This window comes from Ceratina calcarata, unplaced genomic scaffold (genome assembly GCF_001652005.2).
Source record: "Ceratina calcarata isolate Rehan_Ccalc_2016 unplaced genomic scaffold, ASM165200v1 scaffold400.2, whole genome shotgun sequence".
Lineage (NCBI taxonomy): Eukaryota > Metazoa > Arthropoda > Insecta > Hymenoptera > Apidae > Ceratina > Ceratina calcarata.
Window position 1 is genome coordinate 55,526 of NW_017163423.1, and position 21,495 is coordinate 77,020.

Consider the following 21,495-nt stretch of genomic DNA (forward strand, 5'->3'; position numbering starts at 1 on the left):
ATTCATACAGCGTAGAAATAGTTTAAAAAGTTCAATGAAAGACTTTTGTTTTAAAATATATATTTATTATTTATCAATAAATTAATTGTAATTAATATGTAAATATTAAATAACTTTTCAAAGCTGTAAAAAGATATATAACAGTTGTATATAAAGTATGTTTATTGACGTCAAAAAATTATACGAACTGAAACGCACGAACTTTTGTTCACCCTAATAGAATATTTCATTAGTGGAAGAGACTAATACACATAACGTAGATATTAGTAATTAATGTAATGATGTTCATATAGTACACGTTAGAAGATAACTAATCAACATAAAACGATAACATGCAACATTACATATTAAATAATTATTTCACATTGCAATAAATTTTGATAACTTTTTAATTAAATCTACAACTTGCAAAAATCTTAAAACGAATTTAAACAATAATTTCTAACTTCTTTCAACCTTCTACATAGCCTTCAACTTCGTTGCAATTCATTTAATGATTAATGCATTCTATAATGCCCGTACACGTGCAGACAGTAACAGAATCTTAATTTAGTTCATAAATTTGCAATACCTTTCAGGAACTATTAACCTTCTAAAATAAAAGAAGTCGAATCATCAGTGACCTTCTGATTAAGACTGCAGGCTTGCATTCGCATTATCGATTGCATTCCTTACGTAATTTAATTTTCTCGCAAATGAGATTCTAAATATTTAATGCTTCATTTAAGATTCAATTAACAAATGAAGGGAAGGAAAGGAAACTGATAAATCAGTGTATACGTAAGGATAGCATTTAAATCGGCAATTGTATCTATTTCAATTGTTAAATTGGATTCGAACAATGATACTTCTTCTCTTCATCCTCCAACTCTTACTAATATCCACTGAAAGGTATCGCTGCTAACAACATTCATACAATAATTTTTTGAAGCATTATAATTTACATATACATATAATTTTTGTAAAAATGATTATCAAATGAAATATGTTATAAAATTTTACTTATAGTACGTTGCACGGGACACATCAATACGAGAACACTAAACAAAATTTAAAAATCGTGATTGAAGAAATCGTACAGGAGATGAACGAACGAGCTAAATGCATTGTTTTTGTTACGGATTCTGTTTACAAATCTATGACAAGTATTAAAGATATTAGTAGTTCCTTGAATGTATCTAAATACGAGGTAAGATAAGGTATCGAAAATTTATTACTAAGTTGTTTAAATACATACATATACATTACAGATTATGTTGCGTGATAATGAACAGTTCTTGAAACCAAGGCGACAAATTAAAAAAATATTGATCGACAGCAAGAAAATCGGCTGCAATGCATACGTCATGATAATTGCTAATGGATTTTTGGCAGCAGAATTTCTGCAATATACAGAAAGGTAAACGAGTCTAAGTTATAAGAAACTTATAATACTTGGAATCAAGTGTTTTTTTAATTTTCAGTGAACGCCTGATTGATACTCGTGGCTTATTCTTGTTGTTATATGATACTCGCCTGTTTCAATCGAATTTACATTATCTTTGGAATAGAATAATTAATGTAGTTTTTATTCGTCGATATAATGCATACAGGCACCGTTCTGGCGAAAAGCCTTTTAAAGAAAGAATCGATTTGAACACTGTTTATTTCCCTTCTCATAAGACACGTACTGCGATGAAGTACTTGGATACTTGGTATCAAGGGAAGTTACATTATGGCACTGATTACTTCAAAGAAAAAACCACAAACCTGCAGAATAAGCAGTTACTGTTCGTATAAAAATGTTGAACACTATTACAATTAAGGCTGGCCTTCGATCTAGCAAATATGTCATGCAAATAATAAAGTTAATATAAAATTATTTTATCATTCAAATACTATAATATAGTAAATTGTCCATTGTGTAGGACATCGAAGACTGGACTTAATTACGACAATTCGAGAAGACTTAATACAGCTTTTATATGCATTCCAGAATTGCCGTATTTGAACATATCCCAGCAGTAACAGAGAAATCAAGACCATATTATGAGAAACGACCAGATAATAGCATAAAAGCGCTAGGAATAGAATATGAAGTAAGCAAAAACGTGTGTGCATGAAGTAGTGCTTTATTGTCTTACATTTTTTTTTTACAGTTAATGCAGGTGATATCAGAAGCAATGAACTTTACACCGAAATATTACATGCCGTATAACATTGCTTCTGAGAAATGGGGAGACGGAGGAAAAAATCAAAATCATACTGGACTTATAGGTACGGTGACCATCCGTTCTGTATTTCAGCAGCCTGTTCCCTAAATTTTGTTAATCAATACAGGACGCACAAATGTCCTGTATTTGCACATTATATACAGAGTGTCGTATTATATACTAGATCGTCGAATTCGTCTTGATATGGACTATAATACTTTTAAATCAAAAATATAAAGTGCTATTTAAAAAAAAAGAAGGTAACCTTGACAATTATCGAAAGAGATTTTTCAAACTTATCGCAATGCGTAGCCAATCGAAAACTGATCAACTTTTGTTGAAAATATTTTCTTGCCAGATTATCGCAGGTACTTGAAAAATCGTGAAACGTGTTACGTAGGACACCCTGCATGTAAATTATGTAGCATCAAATAAGATGAAAATGGGTCTTTTCCAACATTTTTGTGGTATAATTCCCATCTTCCTTTTTAATCGCGATTTCGCTCCCAAGAATATGGTCATTGTACTCGTAGGTGAAGTCCTACAAGGGAAGGCTGCATTTTATATAGGCGATTTACATTATACACTGGATCATATTAATTATTTTGATTTGTCTATACCATACAACACCGAATGCCTTACATTTCTAACGCCGGAGTCGTTAACTGAAAATTCATGGAAACTTTTAATACTACCATTTAAGTGAGTATGAAGAAAAGTAAAAATCAACAAATAAATATAAATGGATTTTTTCTCTGTTTTTAGAATATACACTTGGATCNGTGTCTTATAAAAAATACATAAGTCTATATAAAAGTCAAATGCACTCACAAGATGGAATATCCATCCAAACGCAAATGAAGGGATTATATTTATTTACTAAACTCGAGAATAGTATTTTGTATACGTATAGTATGCTCTTTCAAGTTTCGTTACCCAACTTGCCAAGCCCTTGGGCAGTGAGAATATTAATTGGATGGTGGTGGACTTACAGCATTCTAGTTACAGTTGCATATCGAGCTAGTATGACTGCAACCTTAGCAAATCCAGTTGCCAGGTGAAAATCATTTTAGTAAAATCGATCTGTGCATTGTTTCACTGATGTATGTACATTGTATTTTATTTGCATTATTCCATTACATCCAGAGTTACTATCGATACATTAGAACAATTGGCTAAAAGTTCTATAGATATTGGAGGATGGAATAAAGAGAGCAAAAATTTCTTTTTAATATCATCAGACCTCAATAGCCAAAAGATTGGTAACAAATTCCAGTTGATAAATAACGAGAATGAAGCTATCAAGAAAGTAGCGAATGGGTCTTTTTGTTACTATGAGAGTTCCTACTTGCTTAGACATGCTCGCGTGAAAAGGCAGGTATTAGAGAAAGAACAAAACGAGAATCAAACTGCGAGGAGTGTATTATTGAAATATAATTTGCATATTATGGAAGAATGTGTTGTAAATATGCCAATAGCCATTGGGATGGACAAAAATTCACCATTGAAATCAAATGTGGATATATTGGTACACTTTTTAGCTTTTCAAGTACATAACAGAAATAGAAGAAGTATTTAGAAGCTTATGTAATGAATATTTTTAGATGAGACGTATAATAGAAATTGGATTAATTGAGAAATGGTTAAGCGAGGTCATGGAATGGTCAAAAATTATGGAAACACGACAAGAAAAGGAGTCAGAAAAAGCATTGGTTAATATGCACAAATTACAAGGAGCGTTCATTGCTGTTGTAGTTGGATATTTATTAGCTTCAATAATTTTAATAGCAGAAATTATACATTGGAAATATATCGTCTTAAGAGACCCAGAATTTGACAAGTATTGCTTAGATACATTCTATAGTAATAACAATCCTAAAATACAGATTAATAGGTTCAAATTCGTACATTAATCTTTTAAAAAATAATTCAAATATACCAGATGAGTCACCTAAGACTCACCTGAAATATCTTAATTTTAATGATACGAAAAATGTGTAAGGAAGCAAAATTCAATCATGTATATGTTCACTTTTAGATGATTTCTGAAGGTATTATTTTTGAAAAAACATTACTTGGCATACGAAGATGTTTATGCTTATCGTGCTCTAATTAGTGTTTTATTGATATAAATACAAGTTTATACATGTATATTCTATTACATTATATTATTCAACAATATAATTCTGTGAGATAATAATAACTGATAATAACAATAAATGTTTATTAATACAAATAACATTTGGTTGTAAAGTGTTCATGCAATGCAGATAATGTTTAGCAATTGAAATGAATACGATTTTTTTCGTTACGTACCAGAGCCATTTCGCATAGGGGAACGTTAAATTATTTAACAATTGAAATGAAAGAATGAATACTTACGATTTTCTTCGAGACTTTAGGTATGCATACCAGAAAAATCTATTAGGTTAATTAAAGATAAATCTCTCTCCGTATTGTGCAGACACTTGTTCGCACTCAAGCGTTAAGTCTAACTGTTTCTTGCGTCTCAGTTACTACGTCGTGTGATAACAGATTTTCTCCTTTCCGTGTTTCTTAACTGATCTTTCTGCCTCTTGTTTACTGATGCACTCTACCTTTGGCATCATGCACTTCATCTTTGACAATTTTTAAATTTGACCTCACACCACACACATACACCCTTCGAACGGTACGTTTTAACAGCTGCGTACAATATTACCAGCTGTTAGATTGTCGTTATCCAATTATCGTTGCTCGAATCGAGGATAAAATCATTTACGTGACGTGACCTGCGGACAAAATACTGATGACAAATTTTAATAAATGGTCGACACAGTTTAACAATTAGGTAACATAACCTCACTTCGAAAGTACATATATAAATTTCCTCAGAAATATTCTTCATGGAAATTAAATGCTCATCATGAAGATTTTTACCGATTTATTTGAAATTTTACGAGAGAAACAAAATTAACTTTCGAACAATAATTTAAGCTCATGATTCGTATATATATGCTTGTGCGTGTGAATATAAAATTATTTCGCTCCCGTAATAACAGGTTCCATGCAATTCGATAAAGGATATAAAAATGACGTCAGTAACAGAAGTTGTAAAAGACGAAGGACAAGAAGATCCCATTAGATGCATCTTCTTCTCAGAGTTCCATCATATCGTTGGTCCAATGATTACTTGCCAGGTAAATAAATATAAAATCGGTGATTTCTATTGTACTATTATATTATACTATAACGTTATTTTATATAAATTTTTATTAAATTTATTAAACATCTGAGAAGAAATAATATATATAGGGATTGATATATGTATTTCTTGGGTTTAGGTACCAGACAATTTTATTTCAAAGGATATTTTTGATACTGTCAGCGTTTATATTATACCAAAAGCACAGCTGCAACGTAGTATTATAACAGTGTAAGTTCAATAAACGGCTCAATAATTTGAATAAATATTTTCAATTTTTGATTCTGTTGCAGGACATTGAAGGATTATAAAATACTAGGATTCCCAGTGAAGCTTGATGATAAGAAATATGCTAGAAATGCATTTTATTTTAACTTGTGTTTCGTGTGCGATGCACAAGCTCGCACCGTGCACTATGAGCCAGTTGTAAAAAAAATGTCTGATTTTCTGGTAAAAACTTACGCATTATTCAGCTGTTCATTAAATAAATATATTTTTGATTTTATTTAATTATTTCCTTCAGATGGCCCTGGAGGTAGAAAATCGTTTTTTATCTGCTTATGAGAATAAAACAAGATTAGCAGAAATGCTGCAGCAAGTGATGGAAAATTTAAACTTACACAAAATGTGTACATTAACAGGTGAGAATACTTTTTTCAGCGATAAACAGCTAGTAAAAAGTATCAAAGGTGTAAAATGGAATATTTTAATAGAAGGGACAATGACATCCCATTTAAAAGTCATAAAATTAGCACCTGAGCCAAAACCAGTTCTTGATCATCAGGTGCCGATTTTCTTGGAAGGACGTGAAGCGTTCCAAAGTGATCAATGGGATTTAACGACTCAGCAAGTGTTACCGTACATAGACGGATTCAATCATGTTGCGCGAATAGCAGCAGAAGCAGACGTAGAGAACAATCTGGTTAAAAGTTGCGTGCAAAATCTTGTGTAAGTTGAGCGTGTCACTTGAGGTTGTATGATCCTTTACATAAAAACAATGACAAAGNTCTCAAATTTTTGGCAGAGATCTTACGGTCCATGCAACCTTAAATACTAATGAAAATAATTGATAAAATTAATAAATTGATTTAATATCTTCAGCTACTACGGCGTTGTAACATTGATCCCAATATTTCAATACAGCAACGTTTACGCCGCAACGTCAAAATTAAAAGAATTGGCAGAAAATACAAAACTACAGGAACGATGTATAGCTTACGCTTCGAAATTTCGTAAGTCATTGTTTCTCCTAGAAATAAGTTACGAAAATAATAAAAAGAAAAACACAACAAATCATTTTTAGACAGACAGCCCGCATATCTTAGGGACATATATCGAATGTACGCAAGTATGACACATGGTAGCAGTATGAGAGATCTGTGTCAACGTCTCAATCCTCAGAATTTAAGAATTAACGAGAGGAGATTAGTGCAGTTCGGTCTGATCGAAGGTCTTATCCGCAGAGTATATAAGGTTTGTTAAACCTCACTGTAAAATTTCCTTTTCAGTTGAATGATCATTCACTTGTTACATTTAATTTCCAGTATCCGATATACTTGCCGGGGTCTCCTTTCAACGAAGAGGCGAAGAACAATTCGGTCTATAAGTATTTTACAGGAACGTACAACCTCGACGAAATTTGCTGCAGCACGGGTCAGTCAACAGCGCAGATCGAAGATATTGTTGAACGCGATTCGAACGTCGTTATGTTATGGAAATAGCAATTTGAAATAGTATTTAAAAATGTTCCTTACAATTTTGTTGAATTTTTTATAACTTTTAAATTAAGCAGAGATACTATATCAAAGCTACGCAGGATACTTAGTGCAAACCATAAATGAATAAGTTGCAATTGTGAATTTATTGTATCTACTCTATATTTTCAATCAGTCGTTTCACTTCGTTGATATATATGTCAGGCACATTGTTCTTCTTCATTTCATTACATTTCCTTTCCATCGTTTCACGCAATTTTTTCTTGCGTATCGCAGCTTCCGTACGAATCGCCAAGCCTTCCTCAAACATCCTTTGCCTCGTCTGGATACGTTCCCTCTCCTTCTCATTTACCTATGAGGATGATCGAATACGAATTTACGATCTACATTTAACGAAAAATGTGAATGTAAAAAGTATGCAAAGTATTTTGGATGTAAAAATAAACCTGTTTTAATATTTCGCTTCTATGAATTAAAGCCCGTCGTTGTTTCTTTTCGAGTTCCTTTTGTTCCTGACAGAAAGACTCCTTTTGAACGTGCACGATCTTCTCGAATTCGCGTCGTTCACGTTCTAATTCAATCGCTTCCATTATTCGCTTATTATTTATTTGTTTCTCTCGCTCTTCCATAAGCGATTTCTGAGCCTCTGCTTTCTTCAAAGCTTCTTCTTTTTCCTTTTGCCTCCATTGACGCTCCACTTGTTCGTGGACGAGAGCAGCATTCAACTCATCGAGGCGTTCCTACGAAAATGGAAGAATTTCTTAAAAACTTGTAATGCACAGAAAATCATATTTAAAATCTAATAAAAAAATAGTAATTAAAAATGAGCAATAACAATTAAATAACTGAATACCTGAAGATCCCTCGCTTGCATCGTCTGCGTTGCAACTAATGCTTTGGTCTGTTCCTTTTGTAATCTCTCCAATCTTTTTTCTTCCGCTAGTTTTGCTTCTTGTTCTTCCTTATATCGCTGGTACTCTCGTATCCTACAAAGAGACGTATCAATAATTAAATGCATGCACTGAGCAATTTGATGAACCCCACCTGAGATCAATAATTTTATTTTCCTGTTCTTCCATCGCTTTGAAATGCTTCAACTGCTCGTTCCCCTCGGCCAGCTGTTGCCGTACCCGTGCATTTTCTGATTCTTTGTTCCGTAATTTTGCAATTTCTGCCTGCTGCCAAGCAATATTACTTAAATTAATCAGACGACTCTCCTCCTGTTTCCTTTCGAAATGTAGCATTCTGTTCTCTTCGTTCTCCTTTATTTGCTCCATCAAACTATTAGCGAATTTTTGTCTTCTCATTGCCTCCTCCTGTTCCTTCTTGATCTCTTCTCTAATTGCCCATCTTCTCTCGTTTTCCATCATATCGTTCAGACGTTTCTCTTCTTCTTGCAATTCCATTTCAATCAGCTTTTTTTCTTCTATCTATAGAAATTAAAAATTTTGTCAACATTTTTCTGCTCACATATCCTTGTTATAAACTCAATTCTATAGTTCGAAAATTGCGTGATTATCCAATAATAAAATTCCAATGATTCGTGCACGAAACATTCACCATTCGCTTTGTCACTAATAAAATTACGGAGTTACATGACTGTTGTAACACTATTATTTACCTGCGCGTCCCTAATAGCCCGGCATTTTGTCTCTAAGATAATTCTATTACATTTCTGAATTTCTTCCTCCTGTTCAAGTTTCATGTTCTGCGCCCTCTCAAGAATATGCTTCGCCCTCTTCCTGGCTTCCTCTTCGATTTCAACCAATTCTGGACATTTATCTCGCGGCCTCTCTATGTCTATCTTGCGAAATTCTTCTTTCCTCTGTTTACTCTCTTTCATAAGCCTTTCTCTTTCTTCTCTTTCCGCCAAGAAAATTGCCTCTCGTTCTTCCTTCGTCGTAGGACCAGTGCATTTCCGAAGCTCTTCGTATTCCTCTTGCGTCAAAATTCTTGGAGCCGGCAATTTCGTCTTCAATGTTGTTACTTGCATCCGTCCCCTGCCTCTACCCGAACCTTTACCGAACTGAATTATTGAAACATCTTTTTATTACTTGCTATTATGTTTCCCTATTCAACATTTATTTTATCTTCATTTTTAAATAAAGATTTTGGATCAGGATTTTTATTATAATTACTGTTATGATAATTACAGAAATAGTATGAATATACAAATTTTAGTATCAAATAGCGTAGCACGTGTCTATACATATTGCAATTGCGAAAAAAATTTCTACGAGAGATTACGTATTACGCATTAAATATGTATGTGCGTTACCTCCCTTCCATCAGAGGGTCCCGTTTTACGTACAGGGGTTCGAACACAGACATTTTTGAACGTATTAGTGCAAACTTGAGGTTTATATTGCTTCCGATTCTTTAAACTAGTAGACGCTGATCTGCAAATTGTGGTTGAATTCATCTTGCTGTCCATCTTCTGCATTACCATTTTTTTACGCTTTTAATGTTTCTCCATGGAAATGACAGCGCTGTTCTTAATAACCCATCAGCAGACTATTTTATAATCACCGAGTATTATTTCTATCATTCAACAAGACATTTAGATCACGGTTTGGAGCAAATAATTCTGACTAAATACTGATTCAGGAATTCTTTGCTAAACTCATTGAAAATATTTTTATTATCGTCACGATAAATAGTGGTAGAGTAAAATTTGAACTTGATGACTTGACGAAGAGGAGTTGACGCTGGAAACTGTCACGAAGTGTTGTTCATTGTATACAAGCGGTAACCGCTGGTTGCTTCGTTTGTTTGTTCGATACTAATCTAACGACATATTCCAATTCAAAAAGGGATGTTTTCTTTCATTGATATCATTTTTAATTGATATTATTATTAACGACTGAAAGAAAAGGGAAAACTATTATGTATGTATATGCGTAATGTATAAGAGAATGAATTTTGTACGAATATAAAGTTCTTCTCAGTTGCATAAATGACTGCTATGAAATTTCACTGATCGATATACGCAGGTGTCCGAGGCACTCATTGCTTGTATAATGCAAGCAATTCAAAGTGGCAAATTATTGAGAACACTGTCGTTCGCTGGTAAAAAAAAAGTACCGACCAGAGCAACGTTGGGGTGATTCACCCCTTTTGTTCGGGTTTGTCACCGCGTCCCTACGTCGCGTCGTCGACTTTCCTCAGATGGGAAAAGGAACACGTGGCCACATGTTTCTGTATAGTGTCTATGTTGCAAATAAAATAATACAAGCAATACGCATATTCAATACAGGGTGCCTCACTCGACTTCGATGTTTTCATTGTCTCGCTATTGTCGCTTTCACAGGAGAATCGAATGGTATCGAGTTGGCTATATTCTCGGTTTATTAGTTCTTTCTTGACTGGACGCGGAAAGATCGTGTGTAAGTCAACTTCGTTGCTTTTAATGGGATCAGGTATTTTTTAATCAATCGATGTAGCTGCTTTGCAATTTCTTTATAAAAAAGTACTTAATGTAAATCGAAAGTTTAGTAATTTAGAAGATATTTCAAATCAAATAATTAAAATTCTGACGCATCATTATTGACGTATTAAAAGGGGAAGATTTTAAACGGTCGGATATAAGGAAAGGCAGTCTTCAAGAAAAGCTAAAAATATTAGACACGTATTTCTTTTTAGCTAAATGTAGTTTACTATATTTTATATAACTCAAGTTCAAGGGGAGAAACCAACCCTTAAAGTTAAAATTAAAAAATTTTTCATTAACTGCAGGATTTTCATTCGAAACGTTGAAAATCATAGTTTTTCTTCGACAATTAAATTAATTAATGACTACACTGAAAAAGAATAGTGACGAAAATTGTCGTTTTAATAGTAACAAGATTATAAAAGCGGGAGCGTATTGCCTTCGATGATTGTCTCGAATGACTATTCTTCTACGTGTTCTCGTGGGAAATATACAACGCATTGATTATTTGACGAATCGATTTTGCAAGGGGAACTTTTACTTTTAACCATTAGACAGTGTCTGAAGAATAAAAAAGTCGATCGATATCACACACGTACAATCGTCGTTTTGCACGCATCAGTTTTCAACTCAGTATTGAGATAATGCTATTCTTCTTTCCCTGAATAAGTAATAACTAAAGTGTACTAAATACTAGTTCAATTAATAACATCCACTTGCAGTTACATTTTAATAGAAGATATGCGTTCGTCTAACGAATTATTAATAATATCATTATTAATTCCATATTATATTCCTTATTAATAGACTCCCTTATTAAATTTCCCTTTTTAAAGAATCCCTTATTAATTGACTGGGGACATTTATACATTTATGGGAATTTTATATAATTTATAGAAACGCAGCATGTGAAGAAATACAAGATATCAAAAGTAAAATACAATTTATAATATTTAGAAGAGAGAACGAATGTCTATGTGCATTTCGTCTCTTTAATTTTATTTACAAAAATAGGAATTTCCATAAACAACTGCAGTCTTCTTATTAATAACGCAGAATTGTCAGCCATTTTATTAATATGTCTTTTGATAATTGGATATTATGGAATTTTTTATTGCAGTAAAGAAATAATATATTACTTCGTATTCTAAACTTCTGTTAGGGCTGCATATTATAATGCAATATTACAGAAAGTACATTTCTTCCCTCTTGTAATTCTCCCCTTGTCATATGCTATATATGTAAAAAAGGAGGGGGTACGTATCCTCAGCCACAAAAATAGCATGTGTTTCTAAGAAAGAAAAGAGGCCTGTAGATATAAGTAATAACAAAGAAGTTACTCTCCGTTTCTTTTGCTTGCCTTGCCGCGGTAAAGATTATATACCTGAGCTGCGCCGCAACGAATGCGTTCTAGACCGCCAATTGCGAAGGGTTTCCCTAATAAGAGCTTTTCTGGAAGTGGGAATACGAGCGTGTCGTGCAAGATTCCCGGCCTCACTTTCCGCGCGACAGCGTCTCGATCCACTTCGCGACACGTGTCCGTTGGAAATACACCAGTTCCAATTTGAAGAGCCCACGATGTCTGGATAAAATCGCAAAAAAAAATACGATTCTCATTTCACGATCACCATTTGCACCCAATGCACCTGTACACATGTTTATGTTCGATTCAGAAATTATTTGATCAATTCATCATTTTTTTTTTTAAGAGACCATCACTGCACGTAGACCGTCACATCTTTTTGTACCATTTTCATATTTAGTTTTTAATAAGTCTGGTTAATTTATATTGAATTCTTTTTTTTATTATGTAAAATATAAACTTCTTTAGTGGAGGATATTCTGTTGATGACTATTTTCTAAATAGAATGTTTCGTTTTTAATTTGTTTTAATCATGCACTCGAGGGCATTACGTGCTGCACTCGTCTTTAAGTTAAATATAATCTTGCACAATAACATTTTGCACACCACAATAATAAATATAAAAATAGAAAATCGTAGAACTACATCGAGTTAAATCGATAAAAAATATCAACATTTCTTCAAATCTTGTACGTGTCGTTCTGCTGCGTGTTGAAGAAAAATGAAAGAACTCAATGGTTGTCGGTCGAACAACCCGGTGAAAAAACATAAGGCGAAGTCGAAGAAACACAAACCATCTTTCAAGTATTTCGTGAAGAACTCATGGCCGAAGGTGATGATATCTCGCGACAATGTCATTTACAAGAAGGCGAGAGATAACGCGTTTCGCGAACAGTCTTCAAGCGAATTGCGAGCCGAAGAGGAAAAGGTCGATTACGATGTGAAACGCTCGAATTGTGACGAGAACGACGCGAACTTTGAAGAAGAACACAGTGTCTGTTTGATTAGTAGTTCCAGTGAAATTGAAGAAAACTTTGACATGGGCGAAACCTTCATAAAAGCCGAGAAGAGCTTGGAGACGTTTGACGAACCGATCAGGAAAGATGTTGATTGTGCATCAAAGGAGAGTGCCGTTTCCCAGGGGGGCGATTGTTCGAAGCCTGTTTTCGTTGATTTAACGACGGAGAAGAAGAAGAATGTGTGGAAACACTCGATGCTGAAGCGGTTCCGCAGTGTAAAGAAAAATACAGTGAATGAAAAGAAAAGTTGGAGCGGAAAATGCATCGTGGAAAATGTATTAGGTACAAGACTAGCGGTGAATATTAATTTTAATCAACTACGATCAGATGGCAAGGTGTAACGTGTTTAATTGTCGTTAAAATTAAAATAGTACTTTGTTTTTTGAAAAGAAAATAAGTCAAAAGGATATTACATTTCTATATAATTATGTATAACAATTAACAAGAAAATAATAATTTCTATAATATAATTTACTTATTTTTATATAATATAATTATTTAAATATTAATTATTATAATATACTCTATTTATTATTAGGCAAGGAATAGTTTCTTCAAATTATATAACACAATTAATATTTATGAATACATATTATACTTTGTCATCTGTTATTATTTTGAATAATGTGATTTTAATAACTGAATTAAATTAGAGATGAATAACGTAAAGTTGAATTTTTTCAAGAGAAGTATGAGAAGATCTAAACAAAGAAAATTCTATTATATATTTATCGATTTTTATCCTATTCAAAATTTTATAGTATTTAAATTATTATCCAGTCAAAAATTGTATTGTGTATTTTAACGATGACCAACTGCATAAGCAACAAGAGATAACCGAGTTACATTATCACATATAACATAAAATCGATAACAGGTGTTTTCCTTTATGCAGGATAAGTGCATAGCTGTTTTCCCATACACAGTTGTAATTAAGGCTGCACGAGTCATCGATTGAACGCAATGAAAAAGTATTGAAATTTTAACAGTTATTAAATGTTACATGAACAAAACATTGTGCAATTGAAATTTTACGAGGCTATCAAAAAAGTTATTACTTCTTGAATTTTTATGTTGAATGGCAAAATTTTGAGTAAAATAAGCAGAAGTAAGAATTGCAAGTTAGAAAACGATGTATCGAAAAATTAGAAATTAGACGTTAAAAATTTCCTGTGACTTAAGAATATGCGTCGAACAATTTGTACAAATATCATTCATAGAGTTTATTACTTCAAATATTAAGCATAAGTTTATCACATTTCTCAACTACTCGGCAGAGATCTTAGAGTTCATAGAATTTTAAATTGCAATGTGTAATACATAAAAGTGCAATACATAAGAATAAAAATGAATACTATGAAAACGATCTTTTCAAAAATTCTTTTAATCACGTTCTACAATTAAATTAAAAATCAAATACAAATTGTATAAACTTTTGACAGCTCATACCACCTTAAATTGCAATGCGTATATACTAAATAAAAAAATAAATATGATAACTATTGAAATGATCTTTTCCAAAATTCTTTTAATAATGTTCTACAATTAAATTAGAAATCAATTGCAAATTAAAATCTCTTGAACCGTGAAGTACACATTTTTACGTTATTTCTGTAATTGATGGTACATAAGTGCAGTTAATTAAATATCTAGTATTTTTGCACATGACGTTATATTACAGAATTTTGTACTATGATAGCAGATAGTTCGAGTAAATCAAATTGTGACCGGATAGAAGGTCCAGCAACCGCATTAAGAGGCCGTGAGCCGTATTCAATACCAGTGCAACCAAACCGTTCTTTACCCATCCGTCCAGCACCCACGAGATCTTTTCAAAACAGATTGCAAATTCTACCGAAATTTACCGCACAGAATACGGTCGAGATAGAATCCGTAAAATCGCCGCCTACGTCGTCGTCGAGTGATGAGGTTCTCCAGGGGACAGACCTTAATTCGGAAAAGCGAACAGCTTTGAACGAAACCGTGAATTCGATGGATTACGTTATTCCTCAAATTTCCAGTGTTGAAACTCTCGCGGTGGTAGAAAGAAGAAAGAGCAACGATGCAGAGCACGAGAAAGATAATAGCGTTCAGGAATATACGAAAAGGAGAAAGTCACAGGAAGCCGATTCTAGTCAAAATAAACCAGGGAACTCGATTAACGAGTTCTTAAAGAACTTTTGCCCGAACGTGAATGAGGGGATGCAAAATGAATGTACTAATAAATGCGCTGCATCTTTATCTATGATGAAAGAGGAAACTAGTAACAAGTTGGTGCCTCCGTTAAGATTGAAGAAGATCGCACGTATGAGTAAGAATGGTAAACAATAAATTTAAAAATCCGCTTTATTATATTAGTTCCAAACAATCGCACCTTTAAAAAGATCAATGAGACCTAACACTGAACCTAACGACGCTTTTTTATACTAATATGCTACATTTATAATAATTTTTTAGTGCAATTTTGTCTAGACACTAGTACTCCAGTTGGATAGCAACTTAAATAATAATTTTAATAATAATTTTAATTTAACAATATGGCAATATAAATTTCCTTTTCTTTTTATAGCAGCTTAAATTATAATTTTAATAATAATTTTAATTTAACAATATAACAATATAAATTTCGTTTTTTTTTTTTACTTCTTATAGAAGAATTTAAAACTGCTCGTCTGACCGCGCGCGGTGTATAGAAGGTTCAGTGTTAATTGCATACACTCCATTTTAATTCAATGTAACCATTTATTACATATGTATTATACATAATAGGGATGTGCAGGTACCCGAAGAAGAAACGTCTTGTCCCGAAAGTTCGAGCAGCACATAAATTTGTTCGAGTACCTGTAATTACGAGACATGCATATTAACTCGAGACTTGAAACTTAATTCGGGGGCAGTCATTACATTTTTCAGACAGACCTTGCAGTTTTAACCCTTTTAGTGCCGAGCAAATTTGAAGATTATTGGGCCAATTTGACGAATTTGTTAAGGTTTTAGGCATTAGGCAGGTTTGCCTAATTGTATATACAATTTTTTAAACATGTAGTATTAAATGAAATTTTTAATCGCTTATAACTGAAAAGTGCCTCGGTCGCAATTTTTTTATTTTTGCCTTACTTTGACTTCTGGTATCACCCCTTAAAATTTTTCCAGTCAGTAACCGAACACCTTGTATAATCGACATTGAATGCAGTGAGGATTATCGAATTCAGTCTCGAATCTCAAGTCGAGTTCGAGTTTCGGGTTGATATTTGGATCTTAAAATTAGGGGTCTCGAGTGCATTTATGTGCTCGACAATCTTTCAGAATCCTGAGAAAACCGACCCTAATTTTCGAATCTACATATTTATAAATATATTATTGCACTTAAAATAATTAAATTCTTAAATGTACCCCTGATTAATTAGGCATTATAATTAAAATATTCAACTTTACTTAACTGTCCTCTATAGAATCGACAGAAGCGACTGATTCTCAACTCACCGTGGAATCGATGCAGGAAACAAATTATAAAATCATAAAAGACAAGACGCTTGAGCCATCATCCAGTCTAACGTCTACCAACACCGACGACATGTTCTACGAAACGGAAACAGACCTCGCATCTCTAAACACCGACAGCCACAAGCTGAAGTATCGGCGAAATAAATTAAAGGAGAAACTCAGTGAATTGCGTAGCAAGGCATTAGAGTTATCCAAACAAATGGCAAATGAATCTGATTCGCAACGGGACACTAGTCTACGACAAGTGATGAACCGCTATGAGAAACAAATTGAGAATTTATCCAAGCTGCACAGTAAATTGTCAGCGGCGATCCCGAGCATTGAAGAAGCGATTAATATAAATGATAACAGCAATGTTGATAACGAATGTAGAAACATGAATTTAAGAAAAGCCGATGGAGAATCTACGGACAACAATACTCCGGTGTCATCGCCTGGACCACCGAAATTGTCACCCCGATCGCCCATATATTACGATGATACAACGCAAGAGATTCCAAACAGTCCACCGGTCTTACTGAAAATATGCTTAGCTACGTCGTCCAGTCAGGAGACGACGGAGGATTTGAATATCTCAGAGACGAAGCCATGGATTATGAACGTAAACTTGGTGAAACAATCGCCCGTGGACTCCGTTCAGCCCGACGTTGTAAATGAAAATACTTCAACGCTTGAAACGCTCGCGAAAAATATTTCAGAGCAACCGAATACTACCAGTTCGGATACGAACAATTCTAATTTCTGTGTCAATGAAATAGAAGTGACTGATATCGTTGAGAATAAAATTTCAACTTGGGAGGAAACAAATGCGAATGATAAATTAATCAACGAGTTACATCGGTGTCACGATGTGATTCAGAAACCGGAAGAGATTAAATCTCAGGTGTTTTTCAATGATGGACCAGTGATAAAATCTGTTAGCGCTGGTGTAGAATTACCGATGGAAAGAAACCGAAAAGAAACCAAGTCATTTGCTAGATCTGATAAGCAGCTTCCCTCTTCAGAGGTGAATACAATTAACTCTTGCAAATCAAATCAACCAGATAGTGCGTATTCGAAAATCAACGACGATACGAAAAATCTGCAGAATGTTCGTAAAATACTAATAATAATAATCTAGTAGTAGTAGAAAAGACTTATTAGATGGATTTATCTTTTCGATGTGTTTCAGATCACATCAAGCACAGGTCAACCAACGCAATTCAATGTACCGTCCTCGGTGTTATATCCGAGATTCAAGCCTAAGTAAGTTAAATGAAAAAATTCATATATTCCATTAAGGTGAACCGAAAGTTCGTGCGGTTTTTGTTGTTGTCAACAACAACAGATACTAAGCACATAAGGGTAATTTGAAGAAGCATTTAATTACGAAATATATCAGAATTAAAAATCGAAATAGTTAATTCTCTCCTATCTATCATCGAAAATAATTCTGTTACATTTATGCGATAGATTGCCGAACCTGTGGTTCCGATAGTTGTGTCCAATGCTAATAACGACTTAATGAACGCTACACCACAAAATCCGCAAGGTCCACAAGGTACTGAAAGATGGTCATATCAACGGCCGTTACAACATACCACGGTACCACTAACACTCGCACAGCCTATAGCCACGGTTCCAGCTCTACGTCCTGCTACTTATACTGCAATTCCTATGCCTCAATTCTACTTGAACAACTACCCAGTGAGTAATAACATCATTAGAAGCTAGAAATTAGTATTAGAGTATAGGGAAAAGCATATAAAAGCAGGAGGCATCAGAGGCCATCGGTCGGATACGACTCCGAATTTGCAAGCAGACTGCCTATTGTTTGGATTCGACTACCCGCTTCATGATCGGAACCGGCACCCTCCGATCAAAATCTATGGAAAGTCTACCTTCCGATTCCTTCCGATTATCTTTTGTAGGTTGCTAGTTAATAATTGTTTTAGTTGAGGTCAAGAACGCTGAGACAGGTGCATATTATAATGCGAATTACAATATACGTATATTTACTTCACAACATCAATGATTCTTGTTAACATATTGTTAAAGCATAGAAATCACTCGAGTATAATTTATTTGTTACAGGTCGACCCGTACAGTAGTCCTGCTTTAAATTATCACCCAGCGATGTTCCCTTACAGCAGTTATCCGTATCAGTCTCGATTACATTCGAACATTCCGCCGGGATACCATTTTCCTATGCAAGAAATCTTACGACCGGTACCACAAGTAGACAAACGTCTCCCGTTGACAGGGCAGGAGCCAGTTAGCATTAGATATCCCCCATCGTCAATGAACACTTTGCAGCATCCGAATAACTCAGAGTACGATCGGCTGCGAGGTAGCTCTGCCGTTAATAACGTCAATATAGCGACCAGTTCACGATCATTATTTCCACCGCCGACTTCTTCGCATGAAGCCTTGCACCGAGAACCATCGATTAGCTACCCGCCAAATAATGAATTTTCTGGAAACAGAATGATGCCAAATGTCGTCGCTGCTGCGGCAGCTGCAGCTGTCGTTGCTGCGGCTTCCATCGACAGACAATACGACACGTTGAGGTACAACGGAACTGACATGCTGCCGCCCTCCAGCATTGCAAATACCATTAATGAAAGACCACTCGACGCGCCTAGTACCAGTAAGTCAGCTATTAATCAGAGTAACACGGTCATTCGAAGACAGGACAATATTGAAGAAATTCAGCGTATTAGGAAATATAAAAAAAGACAGAACGCTTGGCACGAGAGATTATCCACGGAAACTTCAGACGATTCCGAGCAAACCAACTCGGTGATTGATAACGATAGTCAACTGAGGAACCCGGCAACGTCAATGACGTATCAAATGTCATCAAACCCTTCCTCTACGTATTCACCGCGGAAAGTGCCAGAAAATGAACTTAGAAATGCGAATACACCCTATCTTCAACCAGTATTTTGTAGCCCGAAGACTAGACTTACTCTCAGATGCTCCTCATGCGGTGATACTGGACCAAGGTACAAATGTCTTGGGTGCGGGATCGTTTATTATTGTAATCCACGATGCCAAGAGAACCATTGGTACTCTCACAGAAGAGCTTGCCCAAAGAGAATGCCAAACTTGAAGATGTTAGTTGAATAAATTAATTTTACACTAATGAAATAATCTGTATCTAATATGGAAATCTATTAATATAGATCTCTGTATTAATACAGAACGTTGTACTTTTAATTTATGATTCTTTTTAAGGAATATACTTTTGAGACTGATAGTAATGTAAAAATCCGCAATCTATGCACATTGTACGTGTCGTTTATTATTTTGTGTAGATATATGTTGTCTTTTCGAAAGTTTTTATATGGAATTTTTATACGATATTTACATATACACTCTACCAGGTCAGAAATGAATACGTAAATTGTGACTACGCAAGTGTCAAATACTAAATATTTTTATGTATGTGTCACATAACGGAGATAGATGATGTGTTGAAAATAAAGTGAACATTGATATACAAAATGAAAATGTTTGATGTCCATTGCTCAACCTTGATCCGTTCCTGATGCTTAAACTTACAACGAATGAAACGTATATCAAATCAACCTTTCCCGTAAGAATTAATGTAAAAATAGTTAACCCGTTCTCATGTAAAAAAAACTCCTATTGATATTATATCTACATTAATGAGATTATAAAAGAATTTAAACACTATTTAAACACATAAACGAAAAATTAGATTTTATTATAGATTTTCAGATTTAAACTCTGCTTACATCAACTCCGAATATAATTGATTATTAATTTAATTTTTCCTCTGAGATAATTATTTAAAAATGACGCAAAATTTCTACAAAAAATTTTTGTCGTATATCGAGCAAAATTTGTCACATCCGAATTGGACGTATTCCAAAGCAAATATACCTAAGTACCACTGTATCCATTATAATACGTAAGAATACTGTGCACCGAACATTTATTTGTCGCTGTTTCCATAGTACAGGAACATTTGAGAGACCAAATATTTATCTCTCAAACTTTCTTATTTTTGTAGAAGGAAAACGTGTAAATCATTCTAATCAAACTGCGAAGAACCGCAAGTGAAGAGTGAATGAAAAATGAAAGTAGTCACAGTGAGATTTAGGAAGTGTCCTAGCGACATTCAAGAATCTGTGTACGTATTTCATTGTCACTCAATCTGGATAATTGCCAAGTTCCTACATGCACCTATTTTTGAACATTTAACTGAACGTGTCTTCTTTAGAATTATTTTATCTGTTTAAAAAAATTCATTCATAAATTCTCTATTCAAATCAATTAAAGAGTTCAGCTCGATTTCGATTTGACTGTAAAAAATAAATTTTTTAAATAGTTCGGTATAACAAATGGTCGTATCATGACGTCACATCATACGGTCATGTCGTTTGTTACTGTTCGTTGCTCCGAACGATTAGAAAATTCAAGTCACGTCAAAGCCGAGCTGATCGTTTGTTGGCCTGAGGTCTCCAATTATCATTTCACAGGAAACATTTCTCAATCTCGTATCTCATACTCTCTACACTCCCGTGTGAATGAAATGGATGAAAAATTCTGCATCTCCATGGTCCAAAGTCCGCGTAAATACGATAATCCCTTGGCACAATGGCCTAAGGGAAAGAAGAAATAAATGATTCAAGCAAGAGTCCGAAGATTGAATCAGGTAAATTAATGGCCACCGGCGTTTGAATCGCACGACGAAATTACATAACGAAATAACTGAAAATCACTAAAGAGAGAAAGCGCATTGAGCATTAATTGACTATCGGTGAAATTTCGTGTTCCTGAATTCTTCACGATTACTATGTCGTTTCTATGTTCGAGGATAGGAAAAGAAATTGTATGGAAAGATAGATCAGATACTAGCATACCAATGAGGCGGACTTATCGGTACCGGTTTGGTACAGAAGGGATGATTCACACTTGTAGACTTTTTAGACAAAGGAGCAGATTTTAATTGCCTGAATACGATGTTCCATTTCCCCTGGAATTGCGAATATTATACAGTGAAGTACATAAATATCCGTATACGTTTAAAAATTGAACAGATTCTAACTTTATGTTAGCTGTCAGAGAGATTAATGT

General features: G+C 34.2%; 4 protein-coding genes across 5 annotated transcripts; 3 read left to right on the plus strand and 1 right to left on the minus strand.

Moving 5' to 3' along the window:
* The first annotated feature begins 841 nt into the window (after positions 1 to 841).
* Positions 842 to 4,503, plus strand: Ir68a (Ionotropic receptor 68a). Its single transcript, XM_026814840.1, has 10 exons — positions 842 to 891; positions 1,009 to 1,189; positions 1,251 to 1,399; positions 1,464 to 1,769; positions 1,976 to 2,078; positions 2,139 to 2,256; positions 2,726 to 2,895; positions 2,927 to 3,249; positions 3,339 to 3,720; positions 3,797 to 4,503. Exons 1-10 carry the CDS (start codon positions 842 to 844, stop codon positions 4,103 to 4,105), a joined length of 2,091 nt encoding a protein of 696 aa, XP_026670641.1. The 3' UTR covers positions 4,106 to 4,503.
* A 144-nt stretch (positions 4,504 to 4,647) lies between these two features.
* Positions 4,648 to 7,305, plus strand: Nprl2 (Nitrogen permease regulator-like 2). Of its 2 annotated transcripts, none has more exons than XM_018027158.2 (9): positions 4,648 to 5,022; positions 5,234 to 5,371; positions 5,516 to 5,607; positions 5,670 to 5,826; positions 5,900 to 6,017; positions 6,090 to 6,324; positions 6,478 to 6,608; positions 6,680 to 6,849; positions 6,921 to 7,305. In XM_018027158.2, the coding sequence occupies exons 2-9, from the start codon at positions 5,264 to 5,266 to the stop codon at positions 7,095 to 7,097; spliced, it is 1,188 nt and encodes a 395-aa protein (XP_017882647.1). In that variant the 5' UTR covers positions 4,648 to 5,022; positions 5,234 to 5,263; the 3' UTR covers positions 7,098 to 7,305. The 2 variants fall into 2 exon arrangements, with proteins under 2 accessions (XP_017882647.1, XP_026670648.1); XM_026814847.1 differs by having other exon boundaries at positions 4,648 to 4,863.
* On the minus strand, positions 7,246 to 9,858 carry LOC108626470 (cilia- and flagella-associated protein 45). The gene is made up of 6 exons (XM_018027144.2): positions 9,370 to 9,858; positions 8,713 to 9,117; positions 8,136 to 8,521; positions 7,945 to 8,077; positions 7,486 to 7,831; positions 7,246 to 7,445 (listed from the first exon to the last, which is right to left on the minus strand). The coding sequence occupies exons 1-6, from the start codon at positions 9,538 to 9,540 to the stop codon at positions 7,246 to 7,248; spliced, it is 1,641 nt and encodes a 546-aa protein (XP_017882633.1). The 5' UTR covers positions 9,541 to 9,858.
* Positions 9,859 to 12,377: 2,519 nt separating this feature from the next.
* Positions 12,378 to 19,870, plus strand: LOC108626462 (uncharacterized). Its single transcript, XM_026814841.1, has 7 exons — positions 12,378 to 13,185; positions 14,603 to 15,223; positions 16,356 to 17,497; positions 17,579 to 17,652; positions 17,694 to 17,751; positions 17,860 to 18,093; positions 18,481 to 19,870. The coding sequence occupies exons 1-7, from the start codon at positions 12,606 to 12,608 to the stop codon at positions 19,516 to 19,518; spliced, it is 3,747 nt and encodes a 1,248-aa protein (XP_026670642.1). The 5' UTR covers positions 12,378 to 12,605; the 3' UTR covers positions 19,519 to 19,870.
* Positions 19,871 to 21,495: the final 1,625 nt, after the last annotated feature.